This window comes from Ictalurus furcatus, chromosome 3, assembly GCF_023375685.1.
Source record: "Ictalurus furcatus strain D&B chromosome 3, Billie_1.0, whole genome shotgun sequence".
In the NCBI taxonomy this organism is placed as follows: domain Eukaryota; kingdom Metazoa; phylum Chordata; class Actinopteri; order Siluriformes; family Ictaluridae; genus Ictalurus; species Ictalurus furcatus.
In genome coordinates this window covers 19,918,014-19,933,288 of record NC_071257.1, presented here as the reverse complement: position 1 = coordinate 19,933,288, position 15,275 = coordinate 19,918,014, and the positions used below count along the sequence as shown (strand labels likewise).

General features: G+C 40.0%; 1 protein-coding gene across 1 annotated transcript in view; it reads left to right on the top strand.

Moving 5' to 3' along the window:
• Positions 1–15,275, top strand: part of spock2 (SPARC (osteonectin), cwcv and kazal like domains proteoglycan 2) — a 32,743-nt gene that overhangs the window by 14,941 nt on the left and 2,527 nt on the right. Inside the window, exons 3-9 of the mRNA XM_053621302.1 lie at positions 448–562; positions 2,478–2,583; positions 3,330–3,444; positions 4,688–4,810; positions 5,139–5,357; positions 13,841–13,903; positions 14,707–14,844. Coding sequence (XP_053477277.1) covers positions 448–562; positions 2,478–2,583; positions 3,330–3,444; positions 4,688–4,810; positions 5,139–5,357; positions 13,841–13,903; positions 14,707–14,844 — 879 coding nt within the window. The remainder of the gene's footprint in view (positions 1–447; positions 563–2,477; positions 2,584–3,329; positions 3,445–4,687; positions 4,811–5,138; positions 5,358–13,840; positions 13,904–14,706; positions 14,845–15,275) is intronic.

The following is a 15,275-nucleotide window of genomic DNA, read 5'->3' as shown; positions in this document are numbered from 1 at the left end:
ATAAAGGGCAACGTCCATCCTAAATATTCGAACCACTAGCAACAATATAATTCTCTGTGTAATGTTTTTTTGTGTAAAGTTGTATGGAAACATTTGAACATTGTGTGTTTCCATATCATGTGCAGATTTGGACATTAGATCGACAGAAAGAATGTCACAGCCTGGAAGCTCATGGAAAAGTTTTCTTTACAGATATTGGATTGGGTTTGCCTGGTCACAAGATTCGGTTAATAAATGTAATTAATTTCGCCTTATATCATCTGACATATACGGTAGCAGTGGCCATTGTTTATTAAAAGCTATTTTTTTTTATTTGTCCTTCTGCATTTAACCACTCTTTCTCTGTAACCCAGAATTATTTCGGAGATAATTGTAGTCTCTCTACAGCCTGTCTGTACCAAACAGTGATTGCTATTATGTATTACATGGTCTCCTCTCCTCTTACAGATGTAGATACCACTAAAGACCCCTGTCAGAAGGTGAAGTGTAGCCCACACAAGGTGTGTGTTGCCCAGGGCTATCAGCGTGCTGTGTGTGTCAACCGTAGGAAGCTGGAGTACAGGTAAAATTAACTCATCCTTTAACAATTCTCTCTCTCTCTCTCTATACCTAGCAGGCCTAGTTCTATCATAAGAAAGCAGTGACAGATTTGCCTTATGCTTGTATATAGCAATCACAGTTTAAAACACCAATAAACAGTTATTAATCTAAACAGGTAAGGATACCAAGTGAGATCTTAACAATCAAATGGCTTTGTCTTACAATTATATATTCTATTCTAAGCACATTTAGGGCTTGGGATGAGGTCGTTTGAAATGTGGGTGGGGGTCGCAGGAAATCTTTATCAACCGCTATTGATTATGTAGGTCTATGTACAGGAAATTGATTACTGGAATACTTGGTTCAATTTGGAGCTCCTCTTAAGCCCATTTTACACCAGACTGCCGTGGTGCCCCATCCATCATTCTGTCATATTAAACAATTTGGCCTTTACACTGACAGCGCAAAGAGCAACTATTTAAAATACAAAATACTCATGCTGTAGTTTACAGTGTATGCTCATGCTATAGTTGCTCATATGCAAATACTCTAAAATGCACATGGACGATATTTGAGTCTACCTACACCTAACAGAGTGTGCTCTGGTATCTGGTACTTCTCTAACAGATATGGTGGTCACATTCTGCTGACAGATTAAGAACAAAATGATAGGTTGCTGAATGATCCTTTTGTGGTTCAGTAGCTTCACATTGGGAACTCAGCATGGTGGAACTGCAAGCTTCCTTGTTTGATGCCTGGGCATCAGGGATGATCGCTCTGTATTAATGGACTTTAGATTTATGAATCTTTTCTCTGACGGTAGCTGTTGGTTGAGAACCCTGGGCCTGGGCCCTGTTTCCCTCAACATGCTGTCCCTAGAAGTAAGCAATAGCTGCTTTGTGGCCTTAGTGCGGATCAAAACATTTTTTAAGAAAACCCTGATGTGTAAATAGAAGTTACAGTGTAGATAGATGAAAACACTGCAGTAAGCAAACATGCATTAGTCACTATATGCTGAAGAGAACATCATTCAAAGCTCAGCGCTATTATAGCACAGTATAAAATGTTGTGTTTAAAAAAACACACAAAAAACCCATTGATATTACTTGGTGGGATTCAGTATTTTTTTTCTACATCACAGGAAAGAGGTGTATTAATTCTTCACTAAGTGCTTTATCCCGATCTGGGTCCGGAATTTGGAGCCGGTCCCAGGAACACTGGGTGGGAGGCAGGGATACACCCTGAATGGGCCGCCAGTGCATCCCAGGGCACCATGTACACACATGTTCACATACTTATTAACACCTATAGGCAATTTAGCGTAGACAGTCCACCTAGAGACAAACATGCAGAGTAACACAAAATACACTACCCACTACACTCACAGTGCCACCCCATGAGTGAGATATTCTCCCTTTTTAAATCATCAGGAAAGCCCCTGTTCTCTACAAGCACCATCCACAGCAAAAGCAAATCCACCACTTATGGCCAGTACAGTCATTTCATTACTGAGTATGAACTGGTTTAATATTTCTGACAAAGAGGAACATTTTAGTGAGCAGCACATTCTACAAACACCTACTAGAAAACAGAGGTCACTTGTGCATCAAAGAGCACAGAGAGGTGATTGAATGAATCTAATGATAATGAGTCTTTATTGATCACATATACATATGCACAGTGAAATTATTTTCTTTGCATACCCCAGCATCTCAGGGTCAGAGCACAGGGTCAGCCAAGATACAGTGCCCTGGAGCAGAGAGGGTTAAGGGCCTTGCTCAAGGGCCCAACAGTGGCAGCTTGGCAGTGCTGGGGCTTGAACCCCCGACCTTCCAATCAGCGCCTTAGCCTTAACCTTAACCGCCAAGCCACCACTGGGACCTAGGACCAGTCAGACGACTTTCATGAGTGTTACAGTAATGTGTGTAATTTTACAGGCTGAAGCGTCCAGTGGTGGGTCAGCAGGAGAACAACTGCAAACCGTGTCCTGTGTCCACATCTGGGCCTGTGTGTGGTTCTGATGGACATAACTACGCTTCTCAGGTAGAACACATCTGCTACTGATATGCATATCTGATTTTCTTATTTATTAATTTTCTTCTTATTTCAAATGTCAAAACGGTGTGCAGTTTAAGACTTATTATTAGTATTTTTGTCAGTACTGACAAAGTACCGGCATGTACTTTTTTTTCTTCTTCTTTTTTTTCTTTTCTCCTTTTGAAGGAAATGATGGAATCATTGCTTGTGGTTATTTACCCTTTATGACTGTCCTATGAATAAGAATGTGCAGCAGCAGTGGACTGCTTTGTTAGTTTCTCTGTCTTCAAGGAAATCCCATTTATGGTAGCTCATGAGGTCCACAAAACCTAAGATGAATCGCCCATAGGAATTGCAAATGCCAGGGGATGAGAAGACGAGTGCACTACAGAAAGACAGACATGAAGAGAGCGAGAAAGAAGGAAGAAATGAAAAGAGACTTACGTATAGTCTCTGTTTATTTCATCTCTTACTGACCTTGTAGAGAGGCTGAGGTACTGAAGGAAATTAGCTTTCCCACAAAGATGATGCCTCTTCTTTCTTGTGGTCACCTTTATAAAATATTTGTACAGAATCTGGACTCAAATCCCACTGCTTAAATAAACTGCTTGTATGGCCTGCCGCACAACAATAATCAAATGTTGTTTATCTAGACCATCTGATTTTTCTGTCTCTCTCTCTCTCTCTCTCTCTCTCTCTCTCTCTCTGTGTGTGTGTGTGTGTGTGTGTGTGTGTGTGTATGGTTGCCTCAGTGTAAGCTTGAGCATCAGGCCTGTCTCACAGGGAAAGAGCTAAGTGTGAAGTGCACTGGTCCCTGCCCATGTTCCACTACAGCTGTGCCGAGTACAGTGGCAGACAGTAAACATGGTACGTAGCACTTTCAGCGACCATCAAATGACTGCAGCTGTTCTACTGCTATAACTACCTCCATCACTGCACTACCGCAAAGCTTAAATAGCTCTATGATTTATTTACTGCTGCACCTGCATAGGTAGCATTTTTTTCCCTTCTTCTCCAGATCAGGTGATTGAAGTAGTGGACGCCTGCAGTACTGTGCTGCTATTAGCCATTCACTGAACTCACAGAGCAGATTTACTCAACTGTCTTTCACTAAACTCGTTTCCATAAGTCATAGCCAACAGGCACTCTCATCCTGTCCAAATGCATGGGTCTTACAAACACAGTCAATCTAGTTTGCAAGTGGATTTCTAGTGCCAAATGTACTGAAAGATTTTTCAAGGACCCATAAAATAAATGGTTGATGTGAAATTCTCTACAACTATATATAAACTATATAGTTGTGCCCAAAAGTTTGTATACCCCTTGCAGAATCTGCTACATCTTAATTCTGTTAACAAAATAAGTGGGATCATAAAAATCCAATGTTGTTTTTTATTTAGTGCTGTCCTGAATAAGCTATTTCACATAACAGGTGTTTACATATAGTCCACAAGACAAGATAAGAGCTGAATTTATAAAAATTACCCTGTTCAAAGGTTTACATACTCTTGATTCTTAATACTGTGTGTCGTTACCTGGATGATCCATGACTGTTTTTATGTTTTGTGATAGTTGTTCATGAGTCCCTTGTTGGTCCTGAGCAGTTAAACTGCCCACTGTTCTTCAGAAAAATCCTACAAGTCTTGCACATTCATTCCTTTTCCAGCCTGTTCTGCATATTTGACCCCTTTCCAACAGCGGCTATATGATGTTGAGATCCATCTTTTCAGACTGAGGACAACTGAGGGACTTGTACATGACTATTACATAAGGTCCAAACATTCACTGATGCTCCAGAAGGTAACAAGGTACATTAAGAGCAAGGGGGATGTAAACTTTTGAACAGGATGTTCAGTGTAAATTGATCAATTGCAGTAATTCGAAAAATTGAAAGCTCCTCCGAATATTGCACTGTTTGCTTGATTTTGCGTTCATTTCTGTGATCACAAAATGGCGAAATCCTGGAGGGACGGGTATTTCAAAGAGCAAAGCAGTTCTTTTACAGTTGCCTTTACGCAGTTTTTTTTACTTCCCCTACCTAAATTCTTACCTTGTTTTATTTCATCCCCTTACATTCTGCTCTCCATCTTTCTCCCATTCCGTCCCATAGACAGTTGTACAGGCCAGGACCTGGCAGATCTGGGTGATCGTCTGCGGGACTGGTTCCAGCTGCTTCAGGGCAGTGCCAAGCAGAACAACACACGCAAGCCTACTGCAGCCACCTCAGCATCAAGTAAGGTCCAAAGCTCTCAGCTGTCTGCTCAGCCATTGATTTGATTCTGAAAAAGATTACACCGATGAGCTTTTGCTGAGGCCGCCTAAATCCAAAGCTCACTGCTGAGAAACAGAACACAGTTAGCATGTTATATTAGGAATGTGCTTGTGAGTGCAAGTGAATATAAATGAACACAGATATTTCTAAAAAGGCTTTCCCACCTGCCATAAAATTCACGCTTAATCAGGATCAGCTTAGTTCAATTATGTTGCTTTGAAGACCAGTCAGAAACAAGGCTGTAAGCTGAAATCATATTTGATGTTTAATAATGCACTTTTCTGTACAGTTTTGGACCGCACTCTAGTGGCGACCTGTAAGGACTCCATTGGATGGATGTTTTCGAAGTTGGACACTAATAATGACCTGTATCTGGACCAGGCTGAGCTGGCTGCTATTAATCTGGACAAGTATGAAGTGTGTATCCGGCCCTTCTTTAATTCCTGTGATTCCTATCGTGATGGCAAAGTCTCCACAGCTGAATGGTGCCTCTGCTTCTGGAGAGAGAGTAAGCTACATTCATACATACTTTCAGCTGACCTAAAATTCACTAGGGTCTTCCATGACTGATTTACTATTACAGAATTACAGAAGGAGTTAAACTTTTTAAAGCTGATTTTATTTGAGCACTGCTGAGTTTGCCTTCTCAGCTCTTGGCCTGAACCTGACCTATATTGTGTTCAGAATAAGAAAAAGATGCTTTCTATCCACTGCTTTATTGCTTTATAATGAGATACATTCATTTACTATAAATTAATATGATGTGATAATATTATTCAATTTTCTTGAGTAACAATAAATATATAATGTGGCCTTGTTGTACAGTTTATAAAATTAATATCATAGTAGGAAGTACCTTTTTATCCAATCAACTGATGCAAAGTAAATACAGTTGCCATGGGCTTTATCAAAGAACTATAAACATAAATTTAGATTTTTTAAAGAGCACCTATTATGGTTTTTAAATGTGCCTAATTTTGTTTTAAAGGTCTCATATACTTATAGGTTTACATGCATCCAAGGTCAAAACACACATTAACTTTCTCATAATTTACATTGCAGCATTACCTTTTTTTCCCAGCATCACAAACGACTCGTTCAGAAATCCATTCAATATAAACTCCTCCTTTCAGAGAGCCTACTGTGCTCTGATTGGTCAGATGTCCCAGTCTGTGATTGTGATCGGTCTACAGCTTACAGCGCGTGTCGGACAGGAAACGCCCATCACCATATCTAAAGCTCTGTAATAATGTCGTCGGTTTTATCTTACTAATTTGAGTACGAGTCCGATAGTGATCATTGGAAGGTCAACCCGAACCAGCATCGCAAGCACGATGAGAACAAGACGTTTCTCAGTGGTAAGTTTATATGTATTTTGACAATAACGTGAGTTAGCCAGTTAGCAGAGGCTAACAGCTAAAAGGCTAACAGCTGTGCACTGGCTGTACACATATACAACACAAATCCATGCATTTGGAACACTCTGTAGAAAATACATACATACATTATTAATCATACTTACAGGTTGTGATCCAGAAGCGCAAGATGGTCCACTTAAAGTGGGTCTTTAATGAATAATCGTTTCGCAAATCACACATTGACTTCAGCTAGATTTGAGAAGCAGTCATCAGTAACATGACGGGAACACAAACGGAGGTCGGAGTTGAACTGCTGTGGTATCATTTTAAAAATGAATTCTATCCACTGACGCTTTACACCGTCATCCTTTGGTAGTTTATGCAAAGTGTTTTTTCTTTCGCAGCACAGAAAACAATGTCTTCTAGACATGAACCTAACTCTTTCAGGACGGAACCTCAACTGTAGTGTTTGAGAGTGGGTCAAAGTACACGTTGTTACCGAGCAGCCAATGAAGACCAGAGATGGGTTTTTTGTTACAAACCTACGTAGGTTAGTACAGGAAGTAAGTCTGGAATTACTAACAACTTGTTTCAGCTGTTCAGAATCGGTTCCTTCTTTTGGGAGTCAATAACTCCATTTATCATGCGCTTTGATTTTTGAAACTTTGCAGATTTTTTACATTTACAAACAGTTCTATAACAAAATACATGAAAGGTAATATCTGAAAAAGCATAATAGGTGCTCTTTAAAAATCTTCACTGCATGTCAAAAATTGTCACATCGTGATTTAAAAAAAAAAGTAGAAATTTAAATCAGGGTGTATGTCATTGGTCCATGTATGTTGTGGTCATTCATTGTTCATTTCAAAATGAAAAAAAAGCAAAGGAGTTGTTAAAAACAGTTTTTGGCTTTAAAACAAAAATATTACAAAAATCTCCTGTATTTTTCCTTTGCTAGTTTTTCCTCATTAATGTATGATCTTGAATGACCTAGATGTGTATCAGCAATTACTGGGAAGATTAAAGATTGCTATTAATGCCTGATGTACTGCTAAATTGGATCATTATGTACTTTTTAAAAATAGCAAGAGGGAGACAGTGGCTGAAGAAATCAGCAGGATTTTCCAGGTGCTGCCATTTAAGACGTTTGAATCACCCTAAATGTATTTCTGCATATGCTGATGAGCCAAAACATTATGAGAGCTGTCAATGTCAAACATCGTGACAATGGCAGATGTCAAGGTCTGGGATATAGTCGACGGTAAGCAAACAGTCAATTCTCATAGTTGACGTGTTGGATGGACAGACGTGAACCCCTGAGCGAGATTTGATATGACCAGACAACTGGGTCAGTGCATCTCCAAAACAGCAAGGCTGGTGGGGTGCTTTGCTCAGCAGTATCTATCAACAATGGTCTGAAGAGGGACAAACCACAAATTAGTGAAAGGGTATTGGGCACCCAAGGCTCATTGATGCACAAGGGCAATTAACTCTATCCCTTCTGGTCCAAACTGAAAGAAGGGTTACTGTGGTCACAGAAAATTTTTATGTTACTGAAGGATTGTTTCACAACACAGTGTGTGGGGCTGTGTAGCCGCAGACTGGCCCATGCTAACCCCTGTGCACCATTGAAAGCTCCTACAATTAGCACACTTGCATCAGGACTGTACATTGGAGAAATGGACGAAGTTCGCCTGGTCTGACTGCTATTTTCTTTTACAAAGTGATGGCACCAGGATGCACTGTGGCCAGAAGACAAGTCAGTGGAGGGACTGAGATGCTCTGGGCAATGTTGTGCTAGGAAACCCTAGGTCCTGGGAATTATTGTGGATATCAGTTTGACACGTGCCACCTACCTAAACATCGTTGTGGACCAGGTACACCCCTTCATGGAAACGGTATTCCCCAAGGGCAGTGGCCTGTTTCAACAGGATAATGCACAATGCTACACTGCACACATTGTTTGGGAATTGTTTGAGGAACATGACAAAGAGTTCAGGGTGTTGCCCTGGCCTTCAAATTCCCCATATCTCAATCCGCTCGGGCATCTTTGGGATGTGCTGGAACAACAAGTCTGATCCACGGCGGCTCCACTGCACAGTTTACAGGACTTAAAGGATCTACTGCTAATGTCTTGGTGCCAGATATCTTCAGAGGTCTTGTAGAGTCCACAGGCCTCAGTGGGTCGGAGCTGTTTTGGCGGCATGAGGAGGACCAACAGCACATTAGGCAGGTGGTCATAATGTTTGGCTCATCAGTGTATGTTGATCCCATCTTTTAGAAACGATGAAAAATGAAGCAATATTTGATTTTTCAAAACGTATTTTAAAATTGAAAATAAACATAAAATAAAAAGTTGTTTCAATGTTTTCCCATTTTCATTTCGAAACCAAAAAGGAATGAATGCAAAATACAGGTGCTAAAATCTTTAATTCTAAATTTTGCAAAGCCTGCATCTGCAGCAGTTTTATATTGTGGTCACCTTTGTATGCCACTTAAAAAAATAAATAAATAAATAAATTTATTGAACACTGGATTCATATCATCTTGTTTAAATCAATTATATTTGAGGAAGATATTCTGATGGCAGTCAATGTTTCAAAAGCATATGCCTATGAATATATATACCAGTGGTATGATTTTTTTTTTTTTTTTAAATATAGTGTTTATGAGCAAACGTGATGTACTAAGAGTCTGGTGCCACGTCACTGGCCTTAGCCCTCATGCTGACAGAACTCATTCAAGCTGCACTGGATTAGGCTTAATTGGTTTTCTAAATGTAATCAAAATTTTGAGATTGGAATTCAACCATATGTGGGATGCTTGGATTACAGTAATCCAAAGCTTTTGACTCTTATCACACACAGTTTCGCGAGTGAGGGGGGAGACATGCGCTGCATTGGCCTTTATTATGGTGTCCAGAGATTTTGTTTGTTTAAGGAAAAGAAAAAGAACCATTTATCTTTTTCCACTGCCTATGCATTGTGCTTCTCAAGAAATCTGTACTGGATGAAAACTACAGAGGTTCATGTGAGTGAAGATTAGCATGTGTTTTGTGTGTGGGTGGCAGTGTTGGGTTTGCTGAGGGGAAATCCCTTTTTGTATTAGTGTGTGGTTTTTGCATAATGCATATTGTTAACACTAGCTTGCTTCTTCATTCCTCTGTGTGTGTGTGTCGGGGAGCGGGGTGGTGGGGGGCATGCCTATGCCATAGAGTAGCATGAGACTGTTTTACAAAAACAAGCATATGTTCCACCCACCAGTACAGAAACGGCACAGAGAAGAATCTCTGCACCACGCGCCCACACACACACACAGACACACACACATTCCTTTTATTTGATTCTGGTTAAGCATTCTCACCTCTCCTGGCATAGATCACACTGAGCTCTGATCCTTGACTTTTACTTCTGTGTGAGTGATCTGACATTTGGAATGATTGATTAATCATGGAATTAATAATTAATTCAAATGATTCATTTATGTATATTAGCAGCCTTCATAAAAAATGAGCTAAAATGATTGTATGAAAGTATTTTCGCTAGAAAAAAAGTGGCCAAATTTTTGAATTCATAAGGAATGTTTTAAATAAATACAAACAAACCATGTTCTTTTCCTCTTGGGGTATAAACATGAGGTTACACACATATAAAATTCCTTTGTTATCCATTAGCATGGGAAAAAACAAAAGAAATTTCAGCACAAAAGAGGAATGATTGTTGACCTGCACAAATAAAATAATGAATATAAAACAAGGTAAACATATAAAAACTTTACACTGAAAACAAAAATGATTCAGGGGTTCAGTAAATGTGACAAAAACAAACGTGTGATTTTTATACACAAAAATTATTAGAATTACTTAAATGCTTGCAGAAAAACTTCTCTTAATTAAATTAATTAATGTAAATAGGTTGCTAAAAATATATTTTACTGGGGGGTGAAATAGTGAAATATGTTGCATCCTGGGGTAACACTGTTGCTTTGCACCTCTGGGGTTGGAGGTTTGAATCCTGCCTCTGCTCTGTGTGTGCGTGACTGTGATTGTGCACTGCGATGGACTGGCCCCCTGCCCAGGATGTCCCCCACCTTGTGCCCCAAGCTCCCTGGGATAGGCTCCCCCGTAACCCCGTGTCGGATAATCGGTATGGAAAATGGATGGATTGCATCCTATTGTGGGGGTGTGGTTTTTGAACTCAATTTCTGTTTGCGGAACTTCATACTGATGACATTTTAAGAATTATGGAAGCAAAAAATATTATTTTCTGTATTTCTTGATTTGTGTTGGCTGGCTATTGTATTATGAAATGTTTTGAAAGATCTAGTGTTTCAGTACAGCTTCCTTAGTTTACTTTTCTCATTCATGGTTTGTCTGTGTATGTGTGAGTTCAGTCTTTATGAAAGCTGATGTAAGTGCATGTACCATTGGAGTTATGAACCATTAAGGTGTTAGTGTCCATTAAGTTGTAAGGATGATATAGGGCTGGGCGGTACAGCTAAAAAATTTATCACGATATAATGTTTCATATCATTTGGTATCGATAATTATTGATAAAATATTTTCTTTTTTATACAGTAGAAGTCCAGTAGAAGGTTTGAATTTACCCATTGTATTTTTAATTGACCCACTTTATTAAGGCAAACAACAAATAATTTTAGTTTTAACAGTCAAAAACAAAATAGAATTTAAATAAATATCATCTCTCATATCTTATATGAAGATTAAATTAATTTTAAAAAGCGTTTAAGAAACCCTTGAACTTAATAAATAAAATGTTACAAAATGTGTGCAATGTAAAAGGCAAACTTTAAGGGAGATCAACATTGCATTATAGCGCAGAATGGGACTCCTGGTGCTCTGGTTTGTGTTCAGCCTGTTAGCATAGTTAGCCTAGCCTCGTATAAAACTTCCACTTTAACACTTACTTCCGGATAACACTGTGCTGAGGTCAGCGTCTGACGAGTCGAGCTCCTGCTCTGAGGAAATTCACTGTCCTTCCCAGAGCTGACGTTTTAACAGAAAACAAAATGTCAGTTATGCACTGTGTGTACATGTGGAGCACTGCGCATGCGCACTACAAGTCTCTCACAGCTTGTTTCTCCGTACTTGGCCGGGATGGGTTTTTTTTTTGTTTTTTTTTGGCAAAACTTAAACACAATGGTGTTCTGATGTTGGTCAGAAGGAAAGAAACAAAAAAAAAACCCAAAATTGCAACACTGGTGAGCTGACACGTCCTTTTTTATTCACAATCTCCTTGTCAGGCTCTGCACTCATTTTCGCATGTGTTCTGATGTCACATGGCGATGACGCAACCGAACCCCTCAGATACGCATCTTGTTATTGGTTGTTTGCTTGTCAATCGTAGCACACTCCTTTATCAAGGCATACGATAGGCTGTTTATGATCTATGATCGCTGTTTATGATCAGCACAAGCTTGAGGGTTGTTCATGCAACCAAACTTCATGTCTGTTTACATTTTATCGAGCGTTATTCTGAACATTTTTTCTGTCGTTACCAATAAAGTTGTACCATTGATAAATACAGTTTTATCTCCCAGCCCTAGAGATTTACGTAATTAATTTACATTTTCTTGCATGAAATAAATACGTACAATTTACTTAAAGAAACAAAAGGTTGAGTTATTTGTTTTGTCTGTACAATAGTTCACCATTTAACTGAAGTTTGAGTAAAATTTACTAGTAAAAGAAAACTGCTAGTTAAATTTACTTCAGTTTTTTATGAGAGTAATCCTTCTTGCCATGTAAACCTTACCTAAATATGTGCTTAGTTAGATCTACTAAGACTTTATGTATGGAAAATGTTACCACACTTTTCACTCCAATATTTTTTTCAGTGCAGTGCATTAAGAACAATAAAAGCTACCAGCCGGGGAGGGGGAGGGCTAACATGTTTCCTTCAAAACACATGAAGCCAGTCAACTGCATCTTTTCGAACTGCTGTTCATGCTGTTCATCATAGGGCAGCATAACACACTCAGAAGAAAGCACTAACCTCCATCATTCACATACAAGAGCTCGGAGACATTTGACTAGACACTGTGATTGACAGCTCTCTTGGAATGTGGCTTCAAACAAGAATTCAAACACACAATCTCACAACGATAGGGCAAATGCTTGTCCGTTACACCTCTCATGAGCTTCTTTATGAAGACATCACACCTTGTTTATTCCTACATACCTCTCAGCCAGTGTTTTTTTCCTTGGTTAATTTAATTATGTGTATCATGAAACCAGGGGGCACAGTGGTTTAGTGGTTAGCCCGCTTGCCTCGCACCTCCAGGGCTGGGGGCACGATTCCTGCCTCCGCCCTGTGTGCACGGAGTTTGCATGTTCTTCCCGTGCTTCGGAGTCCAAAGATGTGTGTTGTAGGCTGATTGGTATTTCCAAATTGTCTGTAGTGTGTGAATGAGTGTGTGTGTGTGTGTGTGCGATTGTGCCCAGCAGTGGGTAGGCACCTCATTCATGGTGTCCCCCGCCTCATGCTCCAAGTCTACTGGGATAGGCTCCAGGCTCCCTGTGACCCTGTGTACTATAGATTATGCAGTACAAAAAATGGATGGATGGATGAAACTAAACTAAACCAACTACCAAACAAACCAAAAGTATCAGTTTACTCTGATTCGGACTCAAATGGACAAATAGTGTGAAAGAGTACTTTCCCATATACAGTGTTTCATTCATTTGAATTCTTTACTCATATAGGCATATAATTTTGATATTTAGTTAACACTGGGGCCTGCAATGGACTAGCGTCCCATCCAGGGCGTAATTTTGCCGACTGTCCAGTTTGGTGAACCTGTGCCCACTATAGCATCAGATTCCTGTTTTTGGCTGACGGGAATGGAACCCAATGTGGTCTTCTGTTGTAGCCCATCTGCCTCAAGGTTCGATGTGTTGTGCATCCTGATTTTATGATGATTTTATGATTACCATAGTTGCAAAGAGTGGTTAGTTGAGCTATTGTAGACTAGTTAGCCTGAACAAGTGTAGCCATTCTCCTCCAGGCTCTCTCATCAACTGGAGTTTCTGCCCACACAACCACCGTTCACTGGATGGTTTTTTTCACCATTCTGTACAAACTCTATAGACTGTTTTGCCTGAAAATCCCAGGAGAGACGCTGTTTCTGAAATGCTCAAACCAGCATGTGTCTGGCACCAACAACCATGCCATGGTCAAAGTAACTGAGGTCATGTTTTCTTCCCCCAGTCTGATAATTGATGTGAATATTAACTGAAGCTCTTGACCTGTATCTGCAGGATTTTATGCATGCTATTTTTATGTTGTGTTTATGTTGCCTATAGCACTCTGGAACTAGAGGAAAGTTTTTATTTATAAAGTAATAAGTAAAATATAGTAAGTGATTATGCTAACAGTATTGTCATTGCTGTATTTTGTTAATACATTTTCTGAATTTGTACCAACACAGGATTATGAAAGTCTATCAATCAATATCTCTGTGAAAAGAAATATATTGGTGTGTGATTGAATAGAGCAGCTGCAGTGGGAAATGAATGGCAGTTTCATCAGGGGCTGGTGCAGGAGCTCAGGGTTTGGCCGGAGGAGATTAGCAAGCTGCCTCCCTCTAATGCTATAATTGTTTTGCTCCTCAGAGCCTCCCTGCCTGGCTGAGTTAGAGAGGATCCAAATGCAGGAAGGAGCCAAAACGAAGCCAGGTACGTATGAACATTCACGGGGAAAAAACATTCAGGCCAGGAACCAGACAGAAGGAAGGAAAAGGAAAGCGACAACCTGAGTAAAATGAAATAGTAATATAAGTGAAATAAGCAACGATATGGAATGGCCCAGGAATGGGAAGAATAAGTGAGCAAAATGCAGAAACAGAAGCTTAGGGCTACAGCGAGAATTGGATAAGTTAGGTAAAGGACAGATTGATCAAACATCACAGAGGAGATGCTGTAGGAGTTTCATTAAGCAGATGACAAGCACGAGGCTGGGATTAGCTGCTAATCAGGCATGGGGATTAGTATGGATCAGAGCTGGCAGTGGGCAGTGCTGCCAGCAGGAATCTCCAAGGACATACTGCAGATGCAGGAATCGGCCAGAGGTGGCCAAACACACGCATACTCCCTGACACTTTGCCACAAGCTGGCATCATCACCACAGTGCAGATTTGTCTCCTAAAATACACATCATTGGCTTTTTTAGGCACAACTTTCAAAGCTGCCCTGAACTAGCAAAACATGTTTTCTCATGAGTATTTATATAAGCAGGATTTTTTTTTTTTACTGTTCAGAAAAAAAATTACATCCAGTAATCAGTTGGAAAGTCCTTCTCAAGGTTGTTCCCAACACACTGCTGTCATCTGGCTCGGGCGCATGACTGATTATTTTGCAGAACTAAGACTGCTTTGCAATCTCTGCTGTGGTGCAATGCTCAATTGGATTGAAGAATTATGTGAAATCGAACATAAATCATGACACGTCTGAACTGAACATGCATGTTTTTGGCATGATAGGTGCATATATCCCCAGCTGTGATGAGGATGGTTATTATAGGAAGCTGCAGTGTGACCAAAGCAAGGAGGAATGCTGGTGTGTAGACCAGCATGGAGAAGAGTTAATGGGCTCCAGAATCCATGGCAACTCTGACTGTGGTAAGCACACACGACGTGCAGGCACACAAACACACGTACAGAGAGCACAAGGCCTCCTTTGTTGCAAGGGCTTAGATACACAAAACCATCAGTCACTCCTCTGACAGAAGACCAAGTGTTACATTCATTAGACCAGGTTCATTACCATTCCAAAAGAGCAGTTGTCTCACTTGAAATAAAGGTCTGTAAGATTAATTACTACTGGCTGTGATGGACCTGCAGGTGATAAGAACAAATACACTGACTGGGCTTAAAATAGCCATTAAAATGCTCAATGTCAAAGCCACAGGGCTTATTTGTTGTATCCAAGCAGGTAGCTGAAGCGTTCTCATTTCTTCCTTTAGTAAACTGCACATTTTGCTTTAATGGATGTTACCAATGCGTTCTGCATCCTTCCAGACACTCTTTGTGGCTTTCATTAATAGTTAAAC